General features: G+C 57.9%; 1 protein-coding gene across 1 annotated transcript in view; it reads left to right on the top strand.

Moving 5' to 3' along the window:
• Window positions 1-13732, top strand: part of LOC308651171 (uncharacterized protein C1orf198) — a 28408-nt gene extending 14676 nt beyond the window's left edge. The window contains exons 3-4 of the mRNA XM_081298070.1: window positions 5325-5804; window positions 8890-13732. Of these exons, the coding sequence (XP_081154196.1) occupies window positions 5325-5804; window positions 8890-8943 (534 nt within the window). The 3' untranslated portion in view covers window positions 8944-13732. The remainder of the gene's footprint in view (window positions 1-5324; window positions 5805-8889) is intronic.
• The last annotated feature ends 9241 nt before the right edge of the window (window positions 13733-22973 follow it).

A 22973-nucleotide genomic window follows, 5' to 3' on the forward strand; every position in this document is an offset into this window, starting at 1 on the left:
GTGTCCCAACATAGGCATGTGTAGGCTGGGTTCAGTCGCCTGTTCCTGCTGCAGTTAGCGCCACAGTTCAGGGGAGGCAGACAGGGTCTGTCTGAGGCTTGTGCCATCTGCTGCTGGCGGGGAGGGGCCTTCCCTCCAGGGAGCAGGTTCCCTTGCTTTCAGGGGTCAGGAATACCCAGGTGCCACACATACTCAGAAGTTGTACTTCTGCAGAAGATGTCCCCAAAGGCAACCTGTGAGCAGGCACACCTGGGTGGGCAGTCCCCCAGAGTTTGTCCCTAACAAGCCTCTGCCCCTCGCTCTGACAGGAGGGGCTCAGGGATGGTCTATACAGTTAGCTGTGTATGGAAGGGTGGGTATGGAAGAGGGCCACAGCTGGGACTGGCTCCCGCCTATGAGGTTCCCACACAAGCTGGCAGAGGAGCCTGTGTCCTGTTGCAGGGTCAGCTTCAATAGGAGAGGTGATCTTGCACAGGTGGTGGCTTTGTTTGGCTGCACACCCCACCCCACCCCCCTGTGGTGTGACCTTTTTCACCAACAGTCCCCATCTCTGCCCTACAGTCCTCTCCTCTGCCTGTCCCTCCCTCCTTCCCTCTGGGCTCTCCCTAATCCCTTCCTGAGGCCAGGGCCCAGCTCCCAGCTCCCAGCTCCCAGCTCCCAGCTTCCAGCCTGCGACCTCTCCCCAGGCTTCCTGGCCCCTGTGGTTCCACCTGCCCTCTGGCCCCAGAAACCACTGGTCTATCCTGCAGCCCTCAGCCTGTGCTGCCCTCCTACAGGCCAGTTCCTCCTTACCTGCCCCCAGTGCTGCCCAAATCTTGATCCTGGTCGCCGTGCTGGGGCTCCCCTGCCGTCCATCACCTGTGCTGACTCTCAGAGTCCCACCCTGCTCTGCCTATTGAGCCCTGTGGGTGCGTGCCCAAGGCCCATGGGCAAGGGCAGGCAGTGCTCCTCCAGGGCTGTGTGCCCACCTACTGTGGCCCCCGCTGCCCCTCCTCCTGTTACCCCAGGAAGTGCCCAGGAGGGAGGCCAGGGCTGGTGTGCCTCTGTCCCCATGAGGCTCAGCCCCCAGGCGGGCACACTGTGCCCCAAGTTTAGCAGAGCTGTGTGGCCCCCAGTGAGGGCCTCTTCTGCCCTCTTGCACCCGCTTCCACACACCCCAGAAGCCTGTGCCCTTTGCCTGGTAAATACACAGGCATGTGGTGTTTACACCTGGACCCTGCCAGTCCCTGCCCACCTGGGTCTGGCCTTGCTGGCCTGTCCCTGTTGGGCTGTGATTCTGAAGGTTTTCCTATGTGCCTCCTGTTCCTCCCGTCCTTGCCTATGTAGAGAGGAGGTAGGAAGAATAACAGCTCGGTGAGGTTATAGGATCTGTCCAGTGCTGTGATACTGTCCAGCCGCACCCCTGTAACTTTGTCCCTATGAGCGAGGCCTGTCGGAGGCTGCCAAGCCCACTAGTTAGTTTTGGCAGTGGGCACACCCCTTGCTGGAATATCGTGCATTCCTCTACAGTGAGTGGGATGTAAAAATAGACACAGCGCTCTGTTGTGCCCTCGCTGTTTTTAGAAGGGATGTGGCCCGCTGAGCCCTGGTTCCCACGTGGGCTGACTGCCGCCCTGCCCAGCTTGGCCAGACTCCTCAGGGTGTGGAAGGTGGGCTGAGAGTGGAGGGGCCTCCTGTTCACTCTCCCGTCTCCCTGTGTGGAGGTAACAGAGGACCACTGTGTTGAGTCCCACCCTGCTCTGCCTGTAGCAGGTGCCATTGACCAGTGGTGTCCACTGGCCGCCAGCTCCTGCTGTTTTCCATGCAGTGTTGCCCATGCTGGAAGAGGCCGTCATGACCTCCTTTCCCCAGAGCCCAGCTCTTTTCCTTTGTCTGGAAAGGGACTTTTTCCAGAGATGAGGAACTTGTCTGCGGCTTCACGGTCTTCCCATTTCCCACCTCCTCTCCCAGCCTTGCGCTTGCCAGGGGCCTGTGGGTCCTCAGATGAGTGAGGGGCTGTTGCTCCAGCCCTACTTAAGTGAGTTAAAGTGGTGGTCCTGCTCCCTCTGTGTGAGTCAGTGTGTCTGGAGGCTCTACCTGTGCCTGGCACACAATAGGTACTCACTAAGCTGCTGCCTGGGCTGTTCTTCCCAGGTGTGCTTGGTCTGAAGTCAGCCAACCTCCCCCACGGACCCCGAGTTGTGGGACAGCCCCCAGATCCCCCGGATCCCCATCAGGCCCTGGCTCCTCTCAGGCCTCACTCTGGTCCCCTGGGGGTGGTGCCTGTTGCCCCAAGCTGGCTTGGTGACCATAGGAGTGGGGAGGGGAGGGCGATCAGGGCCATGCAGGGACAGGGCAGGGTGCTGTGGGGTGTGCAGCCTCCTGAGGAGGAGCAGCTGGGTCTGGACTGGAGAGGGCGAGTTGCCTCGGCTCCTTGTTGAGCTCTGGGAGGCACTAAGATGGCAGCCCAGGATGAGCCTGGGTCTGGGAGGGAAGGGCACGCCCACATGCAGAGTCACAGAGCAAAAGCCCATGGGACTTGCTCTGAGATGGCTGGGGGGCTGCGTCCACCTGGCCAACAGCTACACTGCCTGCCTGGGTGTGAGGGCCGCTGTGGGTGTCCCCATGAGCAGGGCCCCAGGGGACCCTGGGCTGGGAGGGGCGGCTCTCCACCCCCTTGGCCTTGCCAGAGTTCTTGCTGTGGGTCCTGGGGCTCACGGGAGGCTATGTTTGGAAATTCTGGGTAACAAACCCAGGTCCCATGGGGTATGGAGTGGGCCAGAGACCCCCTCACACAGCAAGGTTTAAAGGGGATTGCAGTCATGCTTTGTTTTCAGAATTAAGAATACGGGAGAAGCAGGTGTGTGAGAGCTTTTCTTCTGACTCTCTGTCTTCCTGTTCACCTCTGAAGCCCCCAAACTAGGCAGCTGCTCGGGTCAGTTTGGCCTCTGCCCAGGTGAGGCCCTCCTGGGGAGCTGTCCCAGGGCCTCTGTCTTGAGGCCTCTGGGACCCGTGAAGCCCCAGGAGCAACCTGTCACTGCTTGGTTCTTCCCAACAGTGACGTGTCCTCAGAACGGCTGCCACTGGCCTTTGCCCACAGTGGCCTGGCTCAGCCCATTGCTGCACCCAGGTCTGCAGATCCTTCGGCCTTGCCCTACATGGGCCAGAGAAATTGCTGATCCCAAAAGAGCCTGCGGTTCAACAAGGTGCTTGGTTTGAAGAACCTTTGTACAGAGTTTCCTGTCACAGTGCCCCATCTCTGTGGGCTGGGCCACCTGTTTGAAGCAGGTCATCTGCGCACCCATGGTGTCCCCATTTTCTGCTGTGGAATTCAGAAATGAGCAGTGTATTCAGAGTCTCATTCAGAAGTCGTCCATTAAGGGCTGCATCACTGCAGATGGACATGCAGAGGTCCCGTTGAGTCCTGCCAAGCTCTGCTGTCCCCGCACCTGGTGGCCTCTGAATTTGGGTCCGTGCATCCAGGCTTTGGGATCACTGGGTCAGGCTGAAGTCCTAGCGTACATCCTCCTGATAGACTCATGGCCTGGGGCATTGGATTGTTCCAGACCTCCATTTCCTCATTTATAGGATGAAAATAGTTTAAAAACTGCACTCTGTGTGCCCAGGGCATGCTCGGGATGTCCACGTGCTCTTGACCATGTCTCCTGCAGGGCTGGCTTTGATGGCTGTGTGTCGGGTCTATTCCTCCAACACCAAGCGCCCAAGACCCTGCCTTGTGGTGTGAACGTGAGCTCTTTGTCTTCTGTCCTAAGCTCCAAGGGGTGACTCCTGGCCCCCAGCCTGGGATCCAGGAGCACCTCCGTTCAGAGAAGTGGGCTGCTGTCTGTTCAGGGCCTGCTGTACCCCTCGCTCTGACAGCATGTCCCACCCATGGGGAAAGTCCTGGGAGACTGCAAGAATGTGAGAGCCAAAGAGGACATTTACCAAATGCAGGAGCCCGTGTGGCATCTTGGAGACCCAGGAGCGGTTGAATTGGCCAGATGGTTTGACTCACTCAGTGTCCACACGAGGCTGGGGCAGAGAGATGGGCTCCCTGGGAAGCAGATGGACAGCTGGAGTCCAGAACTATACCACCTTTGTGTGTTGGTATTTCGCTTCTGGAAACCTCTCCGAACATGGCAGCCCAGAAGCGGGGACAGTGCCATGCATGCAGTTTCCCTGGCCCCCGACTCCTGGGGTGAGGATGCAGGAAAGCGTTGTCTGAGTGGGAAGTGCTGACTAGGTGGCAGGCAGCTGGAGGGAAAGCTGGCAGCACGGAGGGCAGTGGCAGGCGCACGGCAGCGTGGCTGGTGCCCAAGACTGAGAGAAACTGCAGGCGGGAGGCCCCCTCCTAGCATATGTTACAGAGGGGCAGCATGCCCAAAGGTGGCCGTGGTGTGGGAGGGCAGGGGCTACGAAGGAGTCTTCTGTTTTCCCTGCTCTCTGTGACGTCGTTTTATTGCTTCTTTATTTATTCAGTCTTTTGCGGAACTGGGGATTGGAACCCAGGGGCTCTCCACAATGAACCGCTATCCCCAGCCTTTTCTTTTCTTTTTTTTTTTTTTTTTGAGACAAGGTCTTGCTTAGGTCCTCGCTAAATTGCTGAGGCTGGTTTTGAAACTCGTGATCCTCCTGCCTTAGCCTCCCGAGTTGCTGGGATCACAGGTGTGGGCCACTGCGCCTGGCTTGCCTACTTATGAAAGGGCAGGTACGAGGAAGTGGAGATGGGGGCAAGGGGAATTTTCAGAATTGATTTCAGAAATGATGGGATAGCAGGTGCCCTGTTCTGCAGAGCTGGGGATGTGATGGCCTCCAGTGGGCTCCCCTGGAGTGGTGGCCACTGAACATTTCTCTGGAGTGAAACACAGTCAACTCTGCTCAGCAGCACGTCCCAGGTGGCTCTGGTCAGCGGGAGGTTGGGTCTCAGATGTGGCTGGTGCCTGCCCTGCCCCTTCCTCCCCTGTGGTCACCATTGGAGGCTGGGTGGCAATATGCAACCTGGCCCTCTACAGGCCGCGTCCTTGCTCCTCATGTTCCTGGGACCTCACCTGTGGGCAGCAACTCATGGGGCCTGCAGGAGGCTTGTGCACTGCTGGCCCAGCAGGGAGCCCAGTCCTCAGCCAGATTCAGACTCGGGGTCTTGGAGCTGCTGGCAGGGCCGGACGTAGTAAGACTGTGCCTCGAGGTGGCTGTGTCTTGGATATGCAAGCACGGTCCTACAAACAGCCACTCAGGACACCGGCAGCGCACAGCCAGCAGCTCCTGAAGCATCTCTCCAGAGCAGGGGGCGGTGAGGAGCTGACCGCCTGCTCCTCGCTGAGCTTCCTCCTTCCTTCTCTTTGCAGAGCCAGATGGAGTTCAGCCTTTCCTCCTTGTGCATCCAGGAGCCAAGCAGCGGCGCTTCCACCAGTGAGCTGAGGCCACTGCCCAAGGCCTCCCAGGGCCCACAGGCCCTCAAGACCACCCAGGGCAGTAGGTCGTCCAGCCTGGACGCCCTGGGTCCAGCCAGGAAGGAAGATGAGGCGCCCTTCTGGAAAATCAATGCAGAGAGATCCCGGGAGGGGCCTGAGGCCGGATTCCAGTCTCTGACCCCCAGCCAGATCAAGTCCATGGAGAAGGGGGAGAAGGTCCTGCCTGCCTGTTACCGGCAGGAGCAGTGGGTCCTTCCCAGTGTGAGTGTGGATCGGGAGAGACCTCTGCCTGCCCAAGCCACCTCTGGCATGCTGCCCGAGGACCAACTCTCTGAGCCCTTGGGGAAGCCACTGTCCCTGGATACCTCACAAGACGAGGACAGCGCTCTGGGTTCAGAGCCCACGCCTGCACAGGTGGGCAGCCCATGCCAGGGCCTCTTCTGGCCAGGCGCCTCTTCCAGGGGCAGCCAAGGGGGACCCCACAGGACGGCTGCCTGGTATCCACGTGGCCTTCCTCGCCCTGCTTGCCCTCTCGCTTGCCTTCACAGTGGGCTCCACCCCAGCCTGGTACCCTGACTAGTTTGCTGGCCCTGTGGCTCCAGCCCTCCCTGTGTGGACAGGTGGGGAGGGGCTAGGGGAGTCTGGGAGGAAGGGTCAGTGTGGGGAGGCTGGGAGGCCTGCCCTCTCCGTGGGGCCTGTGGCGTCAGGCTGTGGCATTGGGAACAGCATCTCGAGGCTGGGAGAAGCAAGTAGGGCGGCTCCATGAGTGGCCCGGAGGCTTGTGGACCTGGGATGGGGACCAAGGTCACTGCCTTCCTGCCTGCAGCACAGGCTGGGGTGTCCAGAGGAGGGATGGAAGAGGAGCTCTCCAGGGCGTAGACAGATGCCAGGTCTGCTAAGCCCTCGGGGTGAGGTGCTGGGTATTGGAAAGGGATGAGTGGCTGATGGCTGGAGTGTCCCTGGCTCCTGGTAGGAGTGGCCCCTGTCATCTTCCCCGGGCAGTCTGTGTCACAAAGTGGAGACAGCAAAGAGAAGACGGAGCGTTTGTGGCAACTCTAAATGGCACTAGTGTTGGAGGGTTGCTCGCAAAAGCAAGGAGCCAGGACACAGAAACAGGGGAGCCTTTCTCTCCAGAGGAGGCTGGCTTTGGGGCATTGTCTCACAAACAGCGCTGTGTTGTGAGCGTCTGGGAGCTGGCTCTGGGCACCGGGGCCGCCGAGGCCCCAACAGGGCTCTGTCGTCTATCCTCGAGATGGCCCTGCTCACCCCCTGGTGCTGTGCTGCCTAGTGATGTCTCCCTGGCTGTGACCTGCAGAGCCTCACTGGAAAAGTCCTGAGGGAGGGCGGGAACAGGTGGGCATGGCCAGAGCAGGAAACGAGGGTCCTGGCCTCCCAGGAGTGTCCACCCGTTGGTGCTGGCCGTACAATAGAACCTTATGGTGATGAGAAATGTCCTCAAACAGGTCAGCACTCCTGCACGCTCTCCTTCGTGATCAGGCCTTTTCTCTGCGGCTGCCGACCAGCTGTCCGATGTACCTGTTGGTCAGGACGCAGGCACATGGAGAAGCCCACTGCACCCCAGCTGCTTTGCTGTGTGCCCCAGGGTGTGGCTGTTAGCAGTCAGGCCTCCTGGCCTTTGGGACCCTGTGGCCATTTGACGGTCACACTTTCTTTGGTTTTAAACATCTTTAAAACTTAAAACTCACACTGAAGTACATGGGACATGAGCACGTCATTCCTGCCCTTTCTGGGTGTGGGGTTCAGTGGTGCTAAGCAGTGTCAGCATCGTGCAAGCCCCTCCTCCTCTGCACCAGAGCTTTCCTCAGTGCCCTGGGCCAGCTCACAACCAGACAGACTTGCCATGACGCCCCCACACCCCTGGAGACACGGGCTGGCATTGAGAAGCTGCCCGGCTAGGCGACCGGCTTGCTTCACTTAGCAAGTGACGTGGCCAGTAATGCCCTGCCGCTCTGGTTGCCGGGCATTTGTGGGCAAATGCTTGCTTCTTTCCTTTGCTTTTGTGACATGGGTGGGCAGATCTTTCTGAGCCCCTGTTCTTTGGGTGCCTCCCAGACGCAGAATGACTGTATCGAGGATTGAACCCGGGGCGCTCAGCCACTGAGCCACATCCCCAGCCCTTTCTTTTTCCTGACCCAGGGCCTTACTAGTTGGCTAGGGTCTTGTTAAATTTCTGAGGCTGGCTTCAAGATTTTGATGCTCCTGCCTCAGCCTCCTGAGGGCACTGCCTGGGCTATCAGTGGTATTTTTTTTTAAATTTTTTAGTTGCAATTGGACACAATATCTTTATTTGTTTATTTTTATGTGGTGCTGAGGATGGAACCCAGGGCCTCACACATGCTAGGTGAGCGCTCTACCACTGAGCCACGGCCCCAGCTCGCTATCAGTGTTTTTGAGGAGCCTCTCTGCTCTTTCCCATGGCGGATACACTGTCCCACTGTTCCCCCAGCACTTGTGAGGTTCTGCATCTGCCCTTCCTGACTGGCATGCGGCTCTCGCCCTGGCCACTAACGTGTGAGTGTATTTCCTGAGCTTGGTGGCCGTCTCCTTGAAGAACACTAAGTTCCCTTGCTCACTTTTTACTTGGGTGTTTGTGGTTTGCTGTTGGATTGAGGTGGTCTCCGGTTACTCTGGGTTTCCTGGAGGAATCCCTGATCCTTTGCGCCTCTTGAGGAGGGGGAGCCCATGGTTCCAGCATCTTCTCCCTCCCACGGCTCCACGGCCACCTCTGCAGGCTGCTCTTCTCAGCCTGCCCCACCTGGTCCCTGTCTCCAGTCCTGCGGGCTTTGCAGGAAGTGTTTGTGCCAAATGCCACCAGTTGGCTCTGAAGGGAAGTAGGATGGCTCCATGAGTGGCCCAGAAGCTTGTGGACCTGGGAGGGGACTAAGGCACAGACTGTGGTGTACCACATCTAGGAGGCCGGAGGGAAGGGAAGAGGATGGACCACACTGCTCCCTCCGAGGCATCTCAGGTGAGCATACCTGGCCTGTGACACATGTCCAGGAAGCCACCGATCTTGCCCAACCTTTCCTGTGTGCTGTAGCACATCAGGGTCACTGCCCAGCAGGCAGCTCCCTGCTGGCCTGAACTGGCCCTGAGCACGGCACAGCGGGGGCCTGGTCTTCTTGCCCAGGGGCCACCCATGCAGTGCTGCATCCCTGGATTGCCCCTGCTCTTGGAGACCCACTCCATGACCTTCCACATACCCCACTCGCGCACGCTGGCCTTCGCAGAGTTCTTGCCATTCTCTCTGTGTGTGGAAGCGTCTCTGTTCTTGCCGAGTGATGCGGAGGATCATGTCACGCTGGGGCGCAGGTGCGGGGGTGGGGGGGTGGGCGCTGGCACTGGGCTTGCTGTGCTGTTCTCGATTCGAGGTCAGAGCCCAAGAGGGAAGCCGGCAACATCTGGGCCACTGTAAATGAGGTGCTGTTTTTAGCCCCACGTCCGGGGGCTGCGTCTCACTGTGCTCCTGTCTCTCCAGGCCGGCTCCAGTGTCATCCTGAAGACGGGCTTCGACTTTCTGGACAACTGGTAAACAGTGTTGGGCGCAGCGCAGCCGGGAGCTGAGGTGTCCAGGGTGCTGTGCCCAGGGAGGGCTTGTGGCCTGTTTCCTGGTTTCTCTACTATTGATTTTTTGGAAGCTGGTAAATTTGCCAGATTTTTTTTCTTTTTTGATAAAACCAGATATATATGCTATTTTCAACAATTTGCTAATGGAAGTTTTACATCTGGAATTTTTAAGGACCATTAGGAATTTAGTGGATCTTGTTAGTAAGCCCTTCCAGCTCTGCCCATGACCCTCCTCTCAGGAGGCCTCCTCGCTGACGTCACCAAGTCCCCAACAAATCCTGTCTCCTGTTCGTGCCCTCCCTATGCAGCTGGCCTCCTTGGTGGTGGCTGCCACGTCCTCGGTCCTGCACGTTGGCCGCTGCTGTTCCCACAGGAAGATCTGCCCTCAGGAACTCCCAGTGCTCACAGCCCTTTGCTGAAGGCACATCCTGCACCGTGTGCCACCCGCCACCTCAGGTGGCTTCCAGGAAACAGACTGTCGGCATGCGGTGGACATGCGGTGAGCTGCCCCATGGTCACTGAAGTATCTATCCTGTTTAACAAGAGCTGCGTGTCTGGAGTTGTGCGCCGACCTCCTGTTATCCGTACCTAGCTTCAGCAGCTGTGGGCTACCACGTTGCCTGGTTTTGTACCAGTTTCTTTTGGGAAGCTCCCAGCACTTATGTGACCTGTTGCTTGTCCCCGTGCTGCACATGAGTGATCGGGGTGGCAGTGCTGCTGGGGCAGAGGCCCCTCTGATTCACTACTGCTGCTTTCCAGAGGAGATGGGCTGTGGCTGCCCACCCCCAACTCCTCAGGTTGCATCAAGATGGGCCCTCCTAGCTCTGACCACAGCAGAGTGGGAGAGGTGGCCAGTGGGCCCCAGCAGTGCCCTGGGGGCCCCACAGCACCCCAGGAGGGCTTGTCTGGGGCTGGAGCAGATTCCCAGGCTGTGTGGCAGGAGGGTGAACCTCAGCTGGAGGCCACTGCCCTCACTGTGCCCTGCCCTGTGTTCTGGCAGGAGGCGCCTTCTCCTCTGCCGTGTACACACCACTGCCACTGTGTCCCCTCACCTGAGGCCTTATTCCCTTGGAGCCCTGCCAACAAGCTTCAGGACCAAAGGGTGGCTTTTAAAAACACGCTTCCTAGGCCCTTCTGAAGTACTCTCCAGGACATCATCTGACTCCAACCGCCTCCACCCCCAGGAAAGTCTTTGCCAAAGCCATGGCTAGCAACTGTGCTGGTCCCCACCCTTGCTGGGTGCCCCGGGGTGTGGGCTTCACCTCCCTCCTCTGGTCCCTCACTGCAGCGTGGCAGGTAGACATCCCTCTGTAACACGTGAGCATTCTTTTTTTTTTTTTTTTAATATTTTTTAGTTGTAGATGGGCACAATATCTTTATTTTATTTCTTTATTTTTATGTAGTGCTGAGGATTGAACCCAGTGCCTCACACATGCTAGGCAAACACTCTACCACTGAGCTACAATCCCAGTCCCCACGTGAGCATTCTTGACGTGTCCACGCCAGTTCAGCCCAGCTGGGCGCCAGCCCCCCAGGGGCCAGTGCTGTCACACAGGGAATCCAGGGCCTCCCCGCTTGCCTGTATCTCCGCCTTAGGGTGGTGGCTGAGCTGGAGGCCAGGGTGCTCCTTGCCGTGGGTTGTGCTCACTGGTGTGGGCAGCAGAGAAAGGGCTCCTGCTGGCATGCCTGGTGGGCAATCCCTCTCCTTGCCAGAAGTCCCCCTTTCTTTCCCACTTTCCTGTGAATCTCGGCATTCCCTTCAGGTCGTTCTCAGAACTGAGGGGTGGAGCCATTGAGGACTCCATGCTCTTGATCCCTTTGTCCCAGCCTTGCAACCTCTAGTTACTCTTGGGGGGCAGCCCCCCAGGAGTGAGTGGAAGCAACAGCAGGGAGTCCTGAGGGGTCTCGCGCTGTTGGCTCTGCCTTTGGGAGAAGTGCAGTCCCCATCCTGCCTGATTGGTGACTGTCCCCCACATGGGTGGTTGGTGCAGAGGCGACTTTCCCTCCCCGGGTTGAAGCTCCCCGTTTCCACGTGCTTCTCCCCCAGACTCCAGGTGGGTCTGTCAAAGCAGGAGCTTGAGAGCACACTCCCTGGCACACTGGCCCCACACCTGGGGCTCAGCTGAGGACCAGCGTCCTGCTCTCACTACTTCTGCAGAAGTCCTCCAGGACATCAGAACCAGGGTCAGTGTCATGGGCCTGCTCCTGGCCCTCCGGCCTGGGTGTGGCCTGTGGAGGGTGTGGAGCGGCCTCCCTTTGGTCCTCCTTCCTTTGATACACATTTTCAGAGATGATGAGTTCTTATAATGTGTAACTTGGTTATATTTTATACTAATTGCCTTTAATAAAGCCTTTTTAAAAATGCCAGCCTGTCTGTTTTGGCTTTTGCTGGATCCCAGAGGCCTGTTGGGGCGATGGCACTTGAACACAGGCAGGAGCCCAGAGCACAGTCTTGACACGGCCTCTGCAGCCTGCTAGAGCCAGGCGACGGCCACAGGGTGCCTGCCCGACAGGAGGGCAGCTCTGCCTGGAGGGCTCCTGCGCAGCCCTGGGTGATGTGGGAGCCACAGCAGGGCTCCCAGGACAAGCCCAGCGTATGGAGTCCCTGGGACCCTGCAGAGCAAAGGCTGTCCCAGAAGCTTTCACCTGAGGGAGTCAAATCCTGGGGTGTTTGTTTAGCTTCCTGGTTGAGGAGCTTCACCACCAAGCCTGGCCCCTCATCCTGTCCCATTCATTAGAGTGCAAGTGTGAAGTTTTCGCCACAGATGAGAGAGAAGTGTAGATGTCACTTTACTCTATCAAATCAACCTTGGAGTCAGAATATGTAAGCGTGTTGGTAGGGTTGGCAGAACTCTCCTGACCTCCTGGGGACAGGGAGTGCCCTGCATTTGGAGAGAGGCTTCAGGGAGCCACCTGAGTGCTAGGGCTCCATGCGGCCCAAAACCCGGGGCCTCTTTCCACTATTGCCAGGCCTCCTGGGTGGCTCCTGGGTTTGGGGCTTTGGGTCGCTCAGTGTGTGAGGTTAACATGCTCAGCACATGTTGCTGTCCAGGGCGTCCTCCACACGGAGATAGCACCTGGCTTACCAGGTACTCTGCAGCCAGGGAGAGAGACCACATCTGAGGGATGTTGCTGCCTTTTGGAGGCACCTGGGGGGTTCCTGGTGAGTTCTTTGTTCTGAATGATTGTTCCAGCCATCCTCTGATGAGCTGGCCAGTTCTCCAGGTGCCCTGATGCTGAGAGGGAGCCCCTCAGGATCCCGTGGTTCTGTGTCCACCCACACTCAGGCAGAGAGCAAGCAGTCCTGGGCATACACTTGCCCCACCAGGAGCAGGGAGTCGTTTGCCACAGTAAAGCACACACCTCGGGGCCCAACTGGAAGTCTGTTCTGTCCCAGCCCTGGAGCTAAGGCCCCAGCTCAGTGTGCCCCAGCCTGGTCCCCTGCCCTCTCCTGGCTTGCAGACGCCCTCCTCCTGCTGTGTCCTCACATGGCCATCCCTTTGCATGTGTATCAGGACACCAGTCACTGGATCAGGGACCCCAACTTTACATCTTAATTACCCTTAAAAAAGCCCATCAGCAGTAGACGCTCGCCTAGCATGGGGGGGGGTGGGGGCCGGGTTCGATCCTCAGCACCACATAAAAAAAGAAAATAAAGGAATTGTGTTGTGTCCATCTACACCTAAAAAATAAATATTTTTTTAAAAAAAGCCCATCTCTGCAGTCGAATTCTGAAGTCCTGGGAATTAGGGCTTCGACATATGAATTTTGGGGCGAGGCATTTGATTGGCATCAAACAAAAAGTTATGTCTCATAACAGCAACCAAAAGTACAGGATTTCGAGGAGCCAACTTAAGCTAAGTATGCAAAGACTGGAATGTTCCAGATGAGTGTTTGGAGGGATTTGACAAGTTTACTTTGAACTGTGAACAGAACTCACTGAAGAAGCAATACGGTGGGGATCATGCTGTTGGTTGTGAGAGGACCTTCCAGGCCCTAGAGGCCTGGCTTGTGGAAGGAGCGCAGGACAGACAACGTCATGATGGGGTCAGAGGTCAGGATAACCCAATAGAAAGGTGGGGAGGGTCTCTGGTATAGAAACAAAACTGTGGGTTTCTCCTCGGTGCTGGGGAGGGGGCTGTGCACCCTGGAAGACCAGGTTGGAAAGGCCAAAGTGAGCAGGGAGGAGGACAGCCTGGGCCCCGGGTGAGGGGAACATCAGGGAAGCCTCGGGGCCAAGTCGGAAGCAAAGCAGTGCCTAACACCCCTGCTGAAGGGCGCATGGAGAACATCTGAAGACCAACGCGCCCTGGGCAGTGTGCTGGGGTCCCCACGTGGACATCTCCTCCTGCAGGTCAGGAGCTGCCCCCGGGAGGTTCTTGCCCTGCCTCCCCAGCCCAGCTCGGCCCCACGTGGCCACTGAGTTTAGGACAGGCCTGCGGCTGACGAAAAAGTGCCAGGAGCAAGAGACACACAGGGGATGTTGAAGACTTCACACAAAAAATAAGGGAAGAGACTGGGCTGAGGCTCAGCGGGCGAGCGCTTGCCTGACACTTGCAAGGCACCAGGTTTGATTCTCGGCACAACATAAAAATGAATAAATAAAATAAAGGTGTTGTGCCCAACTATAACTAAAAATATATATATTAAAAAAAAATAAGGGAAGATATTTCCTGGATAATCTTGCCGTGTTGGTCACATGTTGAAGTAATAGTTTGGGTACATAAGGTTAAATAAAATGAAATATTAATTGAGATCAACTTTGCTTATTTCTTTTAAAATATGACCATCTGAAAAGTAAAAACCACCGAGTGGCTGGCCTTGTCTCTCGGGGGGGGGGGGGGGGGGGGAGCAGCTTCAGTGAGCGCAGTCTGCTCACACGGGCCTTCCCTGCACTCTCCTGCCAGACTTGTGCACAGCTCTGCCGGGGTCAGGGTGTGCACTGGTCAGTGTGAGGCATGTGGACAGAAGGCTGAGTCCTCCTGGCCGACCCTGGCACTGTGAGCAGGGAGACAGTCCCTGCCTGCCAGCACCACGCAGCTCTGGTGAAATAGACCCATGCTCGTGGCTGGTGGGCCAGAGGGTTCTCACGGCCAGAAGAACGGCCTTTCCAGACAGCACCTGGGACCCAGGGGTCCTGCACATCATCCATCTCCTCTTCTGTTGGATTCCACCACTCACCTCAGGGGACACGCTCCCCGCCAACCCACCAACTCCAGTGAGTTGTCACATCGATATGACAGGAAGGACCCCTGGAAAGGGCAGGTCTGCCCTGTGGTCTAGCCCAGCCTTTGAGGCTGGTGAGCCAGAGGGATGAATACCGACCCGGAGCACATGCCAGGTCAGGTTTACACAGCAAGAAACAGTGGCCACAGCTTTTCTCCCAAGTCGCCCATGGATGGAGCCCCCCGGGCCATCACTGGGGGTGAGGGGCCCAGGAAGACAGAGACCACGGTTCTGTTTTCCTGTGGTAGAAGCAGAAGGACAGAGGCTGACTGCACATTCCGTCTACCACACGATGGGACCAAGAGCAGCCTCCAGGGCCGGGGAGCAGGTGCGGAGGCAGGAAGGGCCATCCCAGGCCTGGTGATGGTGGGCTCAGGCTGGCCACTGGGCCCAGTGCCCCCTTGGAGACTGTGTGCGTGGATGAGGGGCCATGGCGGTTCAGACCAAGGTGTCTCCTAACTCCGAGGTGGCCATTCTATTTTGCTGGGAGCAGAAGTCTTTGTACTGGGTGAGGTCACTTCCCTTTCCTACCTCTGCTCGAGGGCATGTGGACCAGGGAGGGGGACTCTGTTTGACTTGTGGCTTGGCAGCTGGAGCTGCTGGAGCAGGTCTGCCCTGTGGTCCAGCCCAGCCTTTGAGGCTGGTGAGCCAGAGGGATGAATACCGACCTGGATGGGTGGCTCCAGCTGCCAACCCTGCTCATGGCGGGGTGTCATTAGGGGGCAAAGCATTCTGAATCCCAACACTGCCCCCTGCAGCCTTGGCACAGCATGTCCACCCACAGTGGGCTCCTGCTCTCCTGGCCCACAGGGTCACCAACACGGAGTCTTTGGTCTTCAGCTCTGGACACCACCTGCAGTCTCAGTTTAGGGGTGAGCAAGCTGGAGGAAGCCGTGTGAGGTGGTGTTCCTCGCTTAAGGACAGGCGACCTCACAGGGTCTCCGAGAAGGCTGACCCACCGCTGCAGACACACCCAAGGCACAAAGCAGCATGGATGCCGCATCCATAGCTGGTGTTGTCCTGCTGTCACACAATGGCCGGGAGGCACCTGGAGAGGGTAGAGGTGCCCATGTGCTGGTGCCCAGTGAGTTCTACATAGCCGGTCACTTTCTTTCTGAGGTCCTCGCCTGTCTCCAAAGCCATGCCATCCCTCACTAGGCCATGATGTCCTTTTATGAGTGTTCCCATTTCCAGTCCCTGGTGGCCCTGTCGCCTCTTGCCCCTGTGCCACCTTGCCCTGTGCCACCTTACCCCTATGCCACTTTGTCCCTGTGCCACCTTGCTCGATGGCCTCTCTGCAGGAGGGGGCTGCCCCTTCCTGTTTGTGCTCCCCGAGCCTGATGTGCAGAGGGGTGTCTGGTGCTGGCTCTAGGCCTCACCAGGTCCCACCAAGTACCAGCTCCCAGCCTCCCATCCCTGGTCTGCCCAGCTCCTCTTCCAGGGTGTTCAGTGCCTGGCAGCACCTGGGTGGTGCGAGTGTGTATTGGTGGCCGAGAAGCCCAGATGACCTCAAGCAGCTGGAGGGCCCCGGCCTTACACCCAGCTCTGCTCAACTGCTCCCTGGCTCTCTTGCTTCTGTTGTGCCAGGCAGACTAGGAGGTGCCATGGTCCCACGGGAGGCAGGTGAAGTAGCGGGTTCCTTGTGGAACCACTTACGTGGCATATGCTGCATCCAGCCCCAGAGCTGACTCTGCATTCTGCCTTCAGGGGGCTCTACAGTCTCCCTCCCCTTCCCCTCTGCCAGCGTCTCAGGTCCCATAGGACTCTGTAATGTCACTTAGGAGTGTGTGCCGTTCCATGACAACCTGCTTCTAGAACCAGACCCCATACAGAAAGCAAAGGACCCTCGTGGTGTGCAGGGCTGAGACACTCCAGCCACCCTGCAGGGTTTCAGCACCCAGTTCCTTCTTGTCTCTGCTGCTCCCCAGGTTCCTGTCTGTGACCTGGGTGAAACAGTGACTCTGAGATGCAGGGCTGGGCGGGATGAGAGGAGCAAAGCTGGACACACTCACAGGACCCAGCCTAAGCACTACCGGGGGGGGGGCACTCTGGACTCCATGAGCCCCCAAAACTTTGACTTCTTCATGAACAGCTTGGAGAGTCGTGGTGTCTCTGCCTTGAAGCTATCATCTGCAGCAGATGTGGGTGGACACACAGGTCCATGTCCAGGACACTGTGAGGTGCCCTGGGCTTGTGAGGTGCCCCTCCTAGCCCTGGGCCCTTGCTCAGCAAGTTGCTCTCTGTCCTGAAACACAACTCTGATGGTGACTCATGCAGCTATTTCTGAACACTCTGGATTCAGCTTTAACGGAAATCGACAGGAATAACGTTCTCTGCTCTCTGGGGTCTCAATGATCACGCCATATCACAATGCTGGGATGGGACAGGGACAGGGCCAGTGAAAAGCCCCTTGGCCTGCAAGTCCACCTCCATGTGGGCTCTTGGGTGCTCTGTCAGCCCCTGGAGCAGTGCCCAACATGGTGGGCGTCTGTCCTCATGGTCTGGTCACTAACATGCTTCTCTAGCAACTCCTGTCCAAAGTGGGAGGGAGGCTGTCTGGGGCCATGGCCCCCGATTCCACTGCCTGGGGTGAGAAGATGTGCAGGCTTCCCCAGCTTAGGGGAACATGCTGAAGCAGCTTGGCTGTGCTGGACATTCATGTCAGAGTGCCAGTCACTGCCCCTCCCCAGACCTTGGGAGATGGGTTGCATCCAGAGGGTACAGGTTCCATGTCAGTGACCAGGGGGCACAATGATGTCTCCCGAGGGTTCCCAGGGAACTTGGTGACTTAATGACCAGGTGAGTCAGTCAGTTAGGCTACACTCGGGGCCTGGAAACACCTCACTCTTCACCTTGGGACTTCCTTAGGGCCTTGGGACCTGGCCTCACTGAGACCTAGGGGGTGAGCCCTGCCCTCCCTGCATGCCCAGCACGTGGGTGGAAGCCCAGCTGTCAGAGGAGTCTGCTCAGTTGATCTTCAGGGACTCTGGACACACACCACCAATGGAACTCTAGAGCCGTGCTGGGGCTCCAGACCCAGGTTCTAGTAGGAGACACGGGGAGGTGGCAGTCCTCCATGGAAGACGCTGAGCCACCAAGCAGCTAGGGACAGTGGGGGCTGGGAACACTGAAGTCCAGCCCTGCCCTGCAAACTGTCAGTAACAGCCCTGTCCACAGTTTGCACACAGGAGATGGGGTCCCGAGGCAGGGCCTATGGGCTGTGATACCAGCCAGTCTGCACTTCCCCATGGAAGGACCCAGTTCCCAAAGCGCCCCAACTCCATCACTCTGCAGGGGAGCCGCGGCCTGGCCAGGCTCTGAATCACAGGCGCCTCAGGCCTCAGGTGCGTCTTTCCTGCCTGCCCTGGCAGAGTGACCCAGAGGAAAGCTTCCAGGAGGTCTGCAGCCCCACCCCCGTGTGCCACCCTGGCGTAGGAGGAAAGGCACGTCCATGTTGCTCCTGGGTGATTGGACCATCTTCCTCCTTAGCACCATGTCCTTCGGCTCCTTGTCCACAGATCAGGAAGGTCACTGATGGGCCTCACAGGGAGAGAGCCCTGTCCAGCATGGCCAGTGTCCTGGTTCTGAGTGGGTCTGGCCTAGCCGTGGCATCACCCGGGCTGGTCTCACTGTCCACAGTTCCTAGATGCCCACACATGGCCGCCTCAGTTTCCTTTAGGCCCTGCCTTTCCATGCTGCCTGCAGACAAGGTCAGAGGTCATGGTAGGCTACTGGGGCCTGGGAATTCAGCCTCCCAGATGGGGCAGAGACAACCAACCTCAGAATGGAATACTGTACATCTCGTGGCCTCTTTTCTAAGTCTCTCCAGGCCTCTGGCTACAGGTTGCCACTGGGGCCTGGAATACAATACTGAGAAGCTGGACTCTGAGGGGCAGTGGGGTGGCGAAGAGCCCAGGGCTGGCTGGCCTGGCCCAGATTCTGGAGCCCAGGCAAGTGGGCCCTGGTCCCAGGCTGTGGCTGGCTGCCCAGGACAGGAGCTCCTCAGGACGCCCTGGGCCTCTCACTTTGGATGCACGTCTGCATTTTTCCTGTAGCTCTCTGCCTCTTAGAGTGGTCTGTTGTCTCGACCGTCACCCACGGGCCTCACAGGTAATGCCCTGCAGCCCAAGAGCTGCCTCCCAGCCAGCTGTACAGCTCTTGTGTGGGTGGGAGCCAGGCAAGTGACAGGCCCTGGCCCCACCATGAACTGCCCACACTGTGAAGGACATGGCCTTTCTGCCCACTGCTGCTCTGCTTATGTAGCGTGGGATCCTTTTTCTGTTTTCATGCCTTCTTGCCACCCTCACTGCCCTGGAGTGCCCGTCAGAGGGCAGTGCCCCTTTTTCCAATTCAAATGGTGCATCGGTTGCCCATGGCCTTGGGGCCCTAGGAGCCCCTACCTACACCCCATGGCTCAGAGCAAGAGGAAGTTACCCTGCCCCTTATCTTTGGCCAGGGCTGGGGTCTTAGCAGGACTCTGTGCCTGGGACAGGGGCACATGTCTGTGGCTGGCGGGCACTGGGCATCAGGGTGACTGCCGAGCATCTCTGCCTCTGGCAGGTGGGCACAGTGCCTGAGCAAGTTCTCATGGTGGAGGCTGAGACTCAGAGAGGGCAAACCAAGCGTGTGCCCCTTCAGGCTCCAGCTGTGTCCCACAGCCACCATGTCCCCTGGCTTGTCCTCAAGTAAAAGGAGAGGTCCTGCAAGGAGAGCTGGGCCAGGCACAGGCAGGTGAGAAGGGAGCTTCGTGCAGCCAGTCCCCCTTGAGGCAGGCTCTGTCCTGTCCACAGAGCAGGCCCCCAGCTCGGAGATGTGTGCCCTGGCCTCCTGCTCACACTCGGCCAGCTCCAGTTCCCACGGGCAGGACCTTGTCTAACTTGCCGCTGAGCCACTGAGTAGCTTCCAGCTGTGTGGCTCCTAACAAGGCTCCTCCTAAGGGCCTCATTCTGCTGTGGACCCAGCTGCTCTCCAGGCCTTGCCTACTGACCACCCACTTTCTGCCACCTCTGCAGGGCCCCTTTCCTGCGGCCCTTGAGGTTGACCCCCTCTCTGGAAGACTCTGTAGCCCAGGAAGAGAGAGAGGCTGGGTCAGCAACTGCGTTTTCTCTGGAGGCCACACGGGCAAGCTCGGCTTGGCTTCAGGGGTTGGAATCGCCTGCCCTGCCCCAGCCAGCCCTGGGGCAGTGTGGCACCTCTGTTTTGCATTTCTAAAGTGTCTCCTTGCGTCTCCATCCCAGTTTCCAATGCCTTAAGCCTCCATCCCTTGGGTGTTCTGTCTGCACTAGATTTCTTGTGAAACTGTGCAGGAGATGAAACCCAGGGCCCCATGTGTGCTAGGCAAAGTGCTCTGCCGCTGAGCTACCTCCAGCCCCTTTTGTTTTATATTGAGATAAGGGTCTTGCTAAGTTGCTGAGGCTGACCTTTAACTTTCCATCCTCCTGCCTCGGTCTTCTGAGTAGCTGAGATGACAGGCATTGTCACCACCCCTAGCCGAAGCTTGACTTTTAATTGATTTATCTGAACTGGTACTATCCAGATTCAAATCACCAGACTGAATCCCATTTCCTAGAGGGACATCTTCATATTGCTATTCCACAAGGACCCCAGTCTAGCCTGCAGTGGGTTCCCTCCCCAGCTTCCCGTCAGCTTAGCAGTGTTCCCTGTCCCTGGGTCACAGGTCAGCCACCCTGTCTGCTCCAACAATTGTCTGTCCCCATGGAGCCTGACCTGCAGCCCTTCCTCTAGATGGTGGTGGAGACACGACTCTGACCTCCCACCCTCCCTCGAAGACAACGACCGAAATCCTAGATCAGTGGAGTGAGGAAATGAGATGTGGACTGGCTTTTGTCCAGATCACGTCAGGGTCTGGAGACCTGAGGGCACAAGACCTGAGGGCATCTGTGCTTCTTTCCTCTTGGTGAGAGCTATGCCGGACCCACGCCTGCAGGGCAGGCTCTCGGGAGCCCTGGCCTCTGCCCTCCACAGGCTCAAGGAGGAAGGCTCTTTCCAGAGCACGCTCTCTCTGGTTGGTGCAGGCTTGTCCTCAAAAGGCTCATTCGGTTCCATCACGCTGCCTCAGCCTTCTTCTGTGGGATTTCACACCCGACGACCACGCGGCTCTCCAGACCCGTGCGTGTCTCTGCAGAGCTCTGCTGTCTCCTCAGCACCACAGGGATGAAAACACACTGGCCACTTGTGCCGTGGTTGGGTTTGTTTGGGGAAATTTTTAGTCTGGAAAGTTGAGACCTATGACTCAGGGACAGGGGCTGGGAAGGAGGCCAAGCACAAATAGTTCTGTGCGTCCCTTTTGGAGAGTGTGTGGCGTGAGCGACAGGGTGCAGATGTGCCCGGTGGGCATGCCAGGTGAGGGACGATATCAGGGAGAAGCTCTGCAGGACACTCGTAAGGGATGGTCTGGCAGGACCATCTCCTGGGCTTGGGGAGCACGATGGGGGTGTGCAGGGGGAGTGCTGGTCAGCTTCCATCCTGTGGCAGACACCTGAGGAGAGCAACGTGGAGCAGGAGGGTTTCTTCTGGCCACTGTTTCAGAGTTGCAATGGGGTCAGCTGCTCTGATGCTCTGGCCTGTGTGAGGCAGAGCCTCGTGGCAGGGGCAGAGCTGGAGCGGAGATTCTCGCCTCAGGGCAGCTGGGAAGCAAAGAGGAAGGGTCCAGGGAGAAGACAGACCCGGGGCCACTCCTCCAGGGACCCACATCTCCCAACCAGGCTCCACTCGGGCAGCTTCCACCATCCCCCAGGAGTCCACTCAGCTGCATGTCCAGGAGTAGATTAATCCAGTTGGGAGGCCAGAGCCCTCACCACCCAGCTGCTTCCCAAACCCCCCTCTGGACACTGTTGCATTGGGGACCAAGCCTTCAGCACAGGAGCCTTGGGGACATTCAGGGAGAGATTTGGCTCAACTCTGAGTAAGACAAAAGAGAAGAGTGATGGGCTGGGGATGTGGCTCAAGCGGTAGCGCGCTCACCTGGCATGCGTGCGGCCCGGGTTCCATCCTCAGCACCACATACAAAGATGTTGTGTCTGCCAAGAACTAAAAAATAAATATTAAAAAAAAAATTCTCTCTCTCTCTCTCTAGACTCTCTCTCTCTCACTCTCTCTTAAAAAAATAAAAAAAAAAGAGAAGAGTGAGACTTATAGCCATAGAATAGAGGGAGTGGAGAACCCCTCTGAGGAGACCTCGGGTGAAGGGTGCTGGAGCGGGATGGCGGGGGAGGGGGACCTATCAGAGGCCAAGGGTGGGAGGCTCTTGTAAAGTGACGTCATGGGACACCTACTGATGTGGCACCTGATGTCCCACCGTGGAGGTCCAGCCAGCAGGGCGGGGGCTCCACACTCAGCCTCACGCCCCCTGCTCAGTGTGTGGGGGGGTGTTCTCTGCCTGGCCAGCTGCTCCTATGAGGCCTGCAGGAGGGGCCTAGAGGGACAGGGGAGACTCAGGAGCGGCTCACCCCTGCTGCCCACCTGCCTCCTGTCCATACTACCCAGGGCCTCTGCCTAGCCGTGCGCCAGCTGCTGCAGTGGAGTCCACTCAAAGCCTCCCCAGCCCCTGCAGGGGGCCCAACCCAGAGACATCCCTCAGAAACCAGGTCGCTGTCAGCCTGGGTCCCTTAGCAGCACTCTAGGGCCTCCGGTGATGAGCTCCCTGACCCCTTACTCCCAGGGACTCCATGGGCTGGTTGGAAGTCACGAGGGTGGGGAGGCAGAGGGGCCCTGGCTGTACTGTACACTGCTGGGCAAGCATCCCAGCTGTGGGCACCCTGGCAACCTGCCCGCTGTGGGTGCTGGCAATAGGAGGGCCCTGGAGGAGGTGAGGAGAGAAGGCTAGGGCGCTCCTGCTCCTGGCCTGGCTGGAGGCTGAGAGCATAGAGCAGGTCCCGGCTTCAGGATCCTAGCCCACAGCAGTGCATCTTGACATTCCAGTCCTGGTGACCTGGCAGAAGAGGCCGGCTCCTGGGCACCAGGCTGTTTTTGTGTAAGACAGACACAAGTTTTGGGCACTAGATAGTGACCTGTGTTTGGCCCAATAATAGTCCCCAAGGATGTCCATGCCCCAGAAAAGTGTGAGTGTCTCCTGAGCAAAGGGGTTTTGTGGCTGTAATCAAGACCCTAAGACAGGCAGCCTTCCCAGGTTTTCTGGGTGAACCCAGAAGTGGGGAAAATTAGCCACAAACTACAAGCGACTGTGGTTCCACTTGACCAAACATACAGGAGCGACTCAGAAGAGTCAACCGACCTCAAGTAGCCAAGCTACGTCCCTGGACAGAGTTCGAAAATATTTATAGGGATATAGATGACCTAGCCAGCCGGGCAAGACCCATCACGTCGGCAATCAATCAAAAGTACCTGATTTTGCAGAGCAGCAGGAAAACAGAGCCACAGTGAAGGGAAAGAAGCAATCGGCTGAAACAGACCCAGTGCAGATGCAGGGATAATTTAGTGGTCAGGAACAGAAAACTGCTACACAGACAGACTCCAGGCGCTCAGAGGGCTGGGTCTCTTGGGATCTGACCATGGGCCCTGATGGAGCCCAGACCTGGGAAGGCCTTGTGGGAGAGGTGCTGGGACCATGGGTGCTCCGGCCTGAAGCGGCTGCGGGGTGGCGACACTGTCTGGGCTCTGCTTCGGGATTCCCCTCTTTGTGTTGCATCACTTCACTTGGCTGCCGAGTGCTGTGAGTTTCAATTGGTCGTCCTTTGTACAGTGTCACACAGGGGTCAACGGCTGCTCCTATGCTGAGCCGGCCTGGTC

Source organism: Spermophilus citellus (assembly GCF_964194105.1).
Source record: "Spermophilus citellus genome assembly, chromosome: 6".
In the NCBI taxonomy this organism is placed as follows: Eukaryota; Metazoa; Chordata; class Mammalia; order Rodentia; family Sciuridae; genus Spermophilus; species Spermophilus citellus.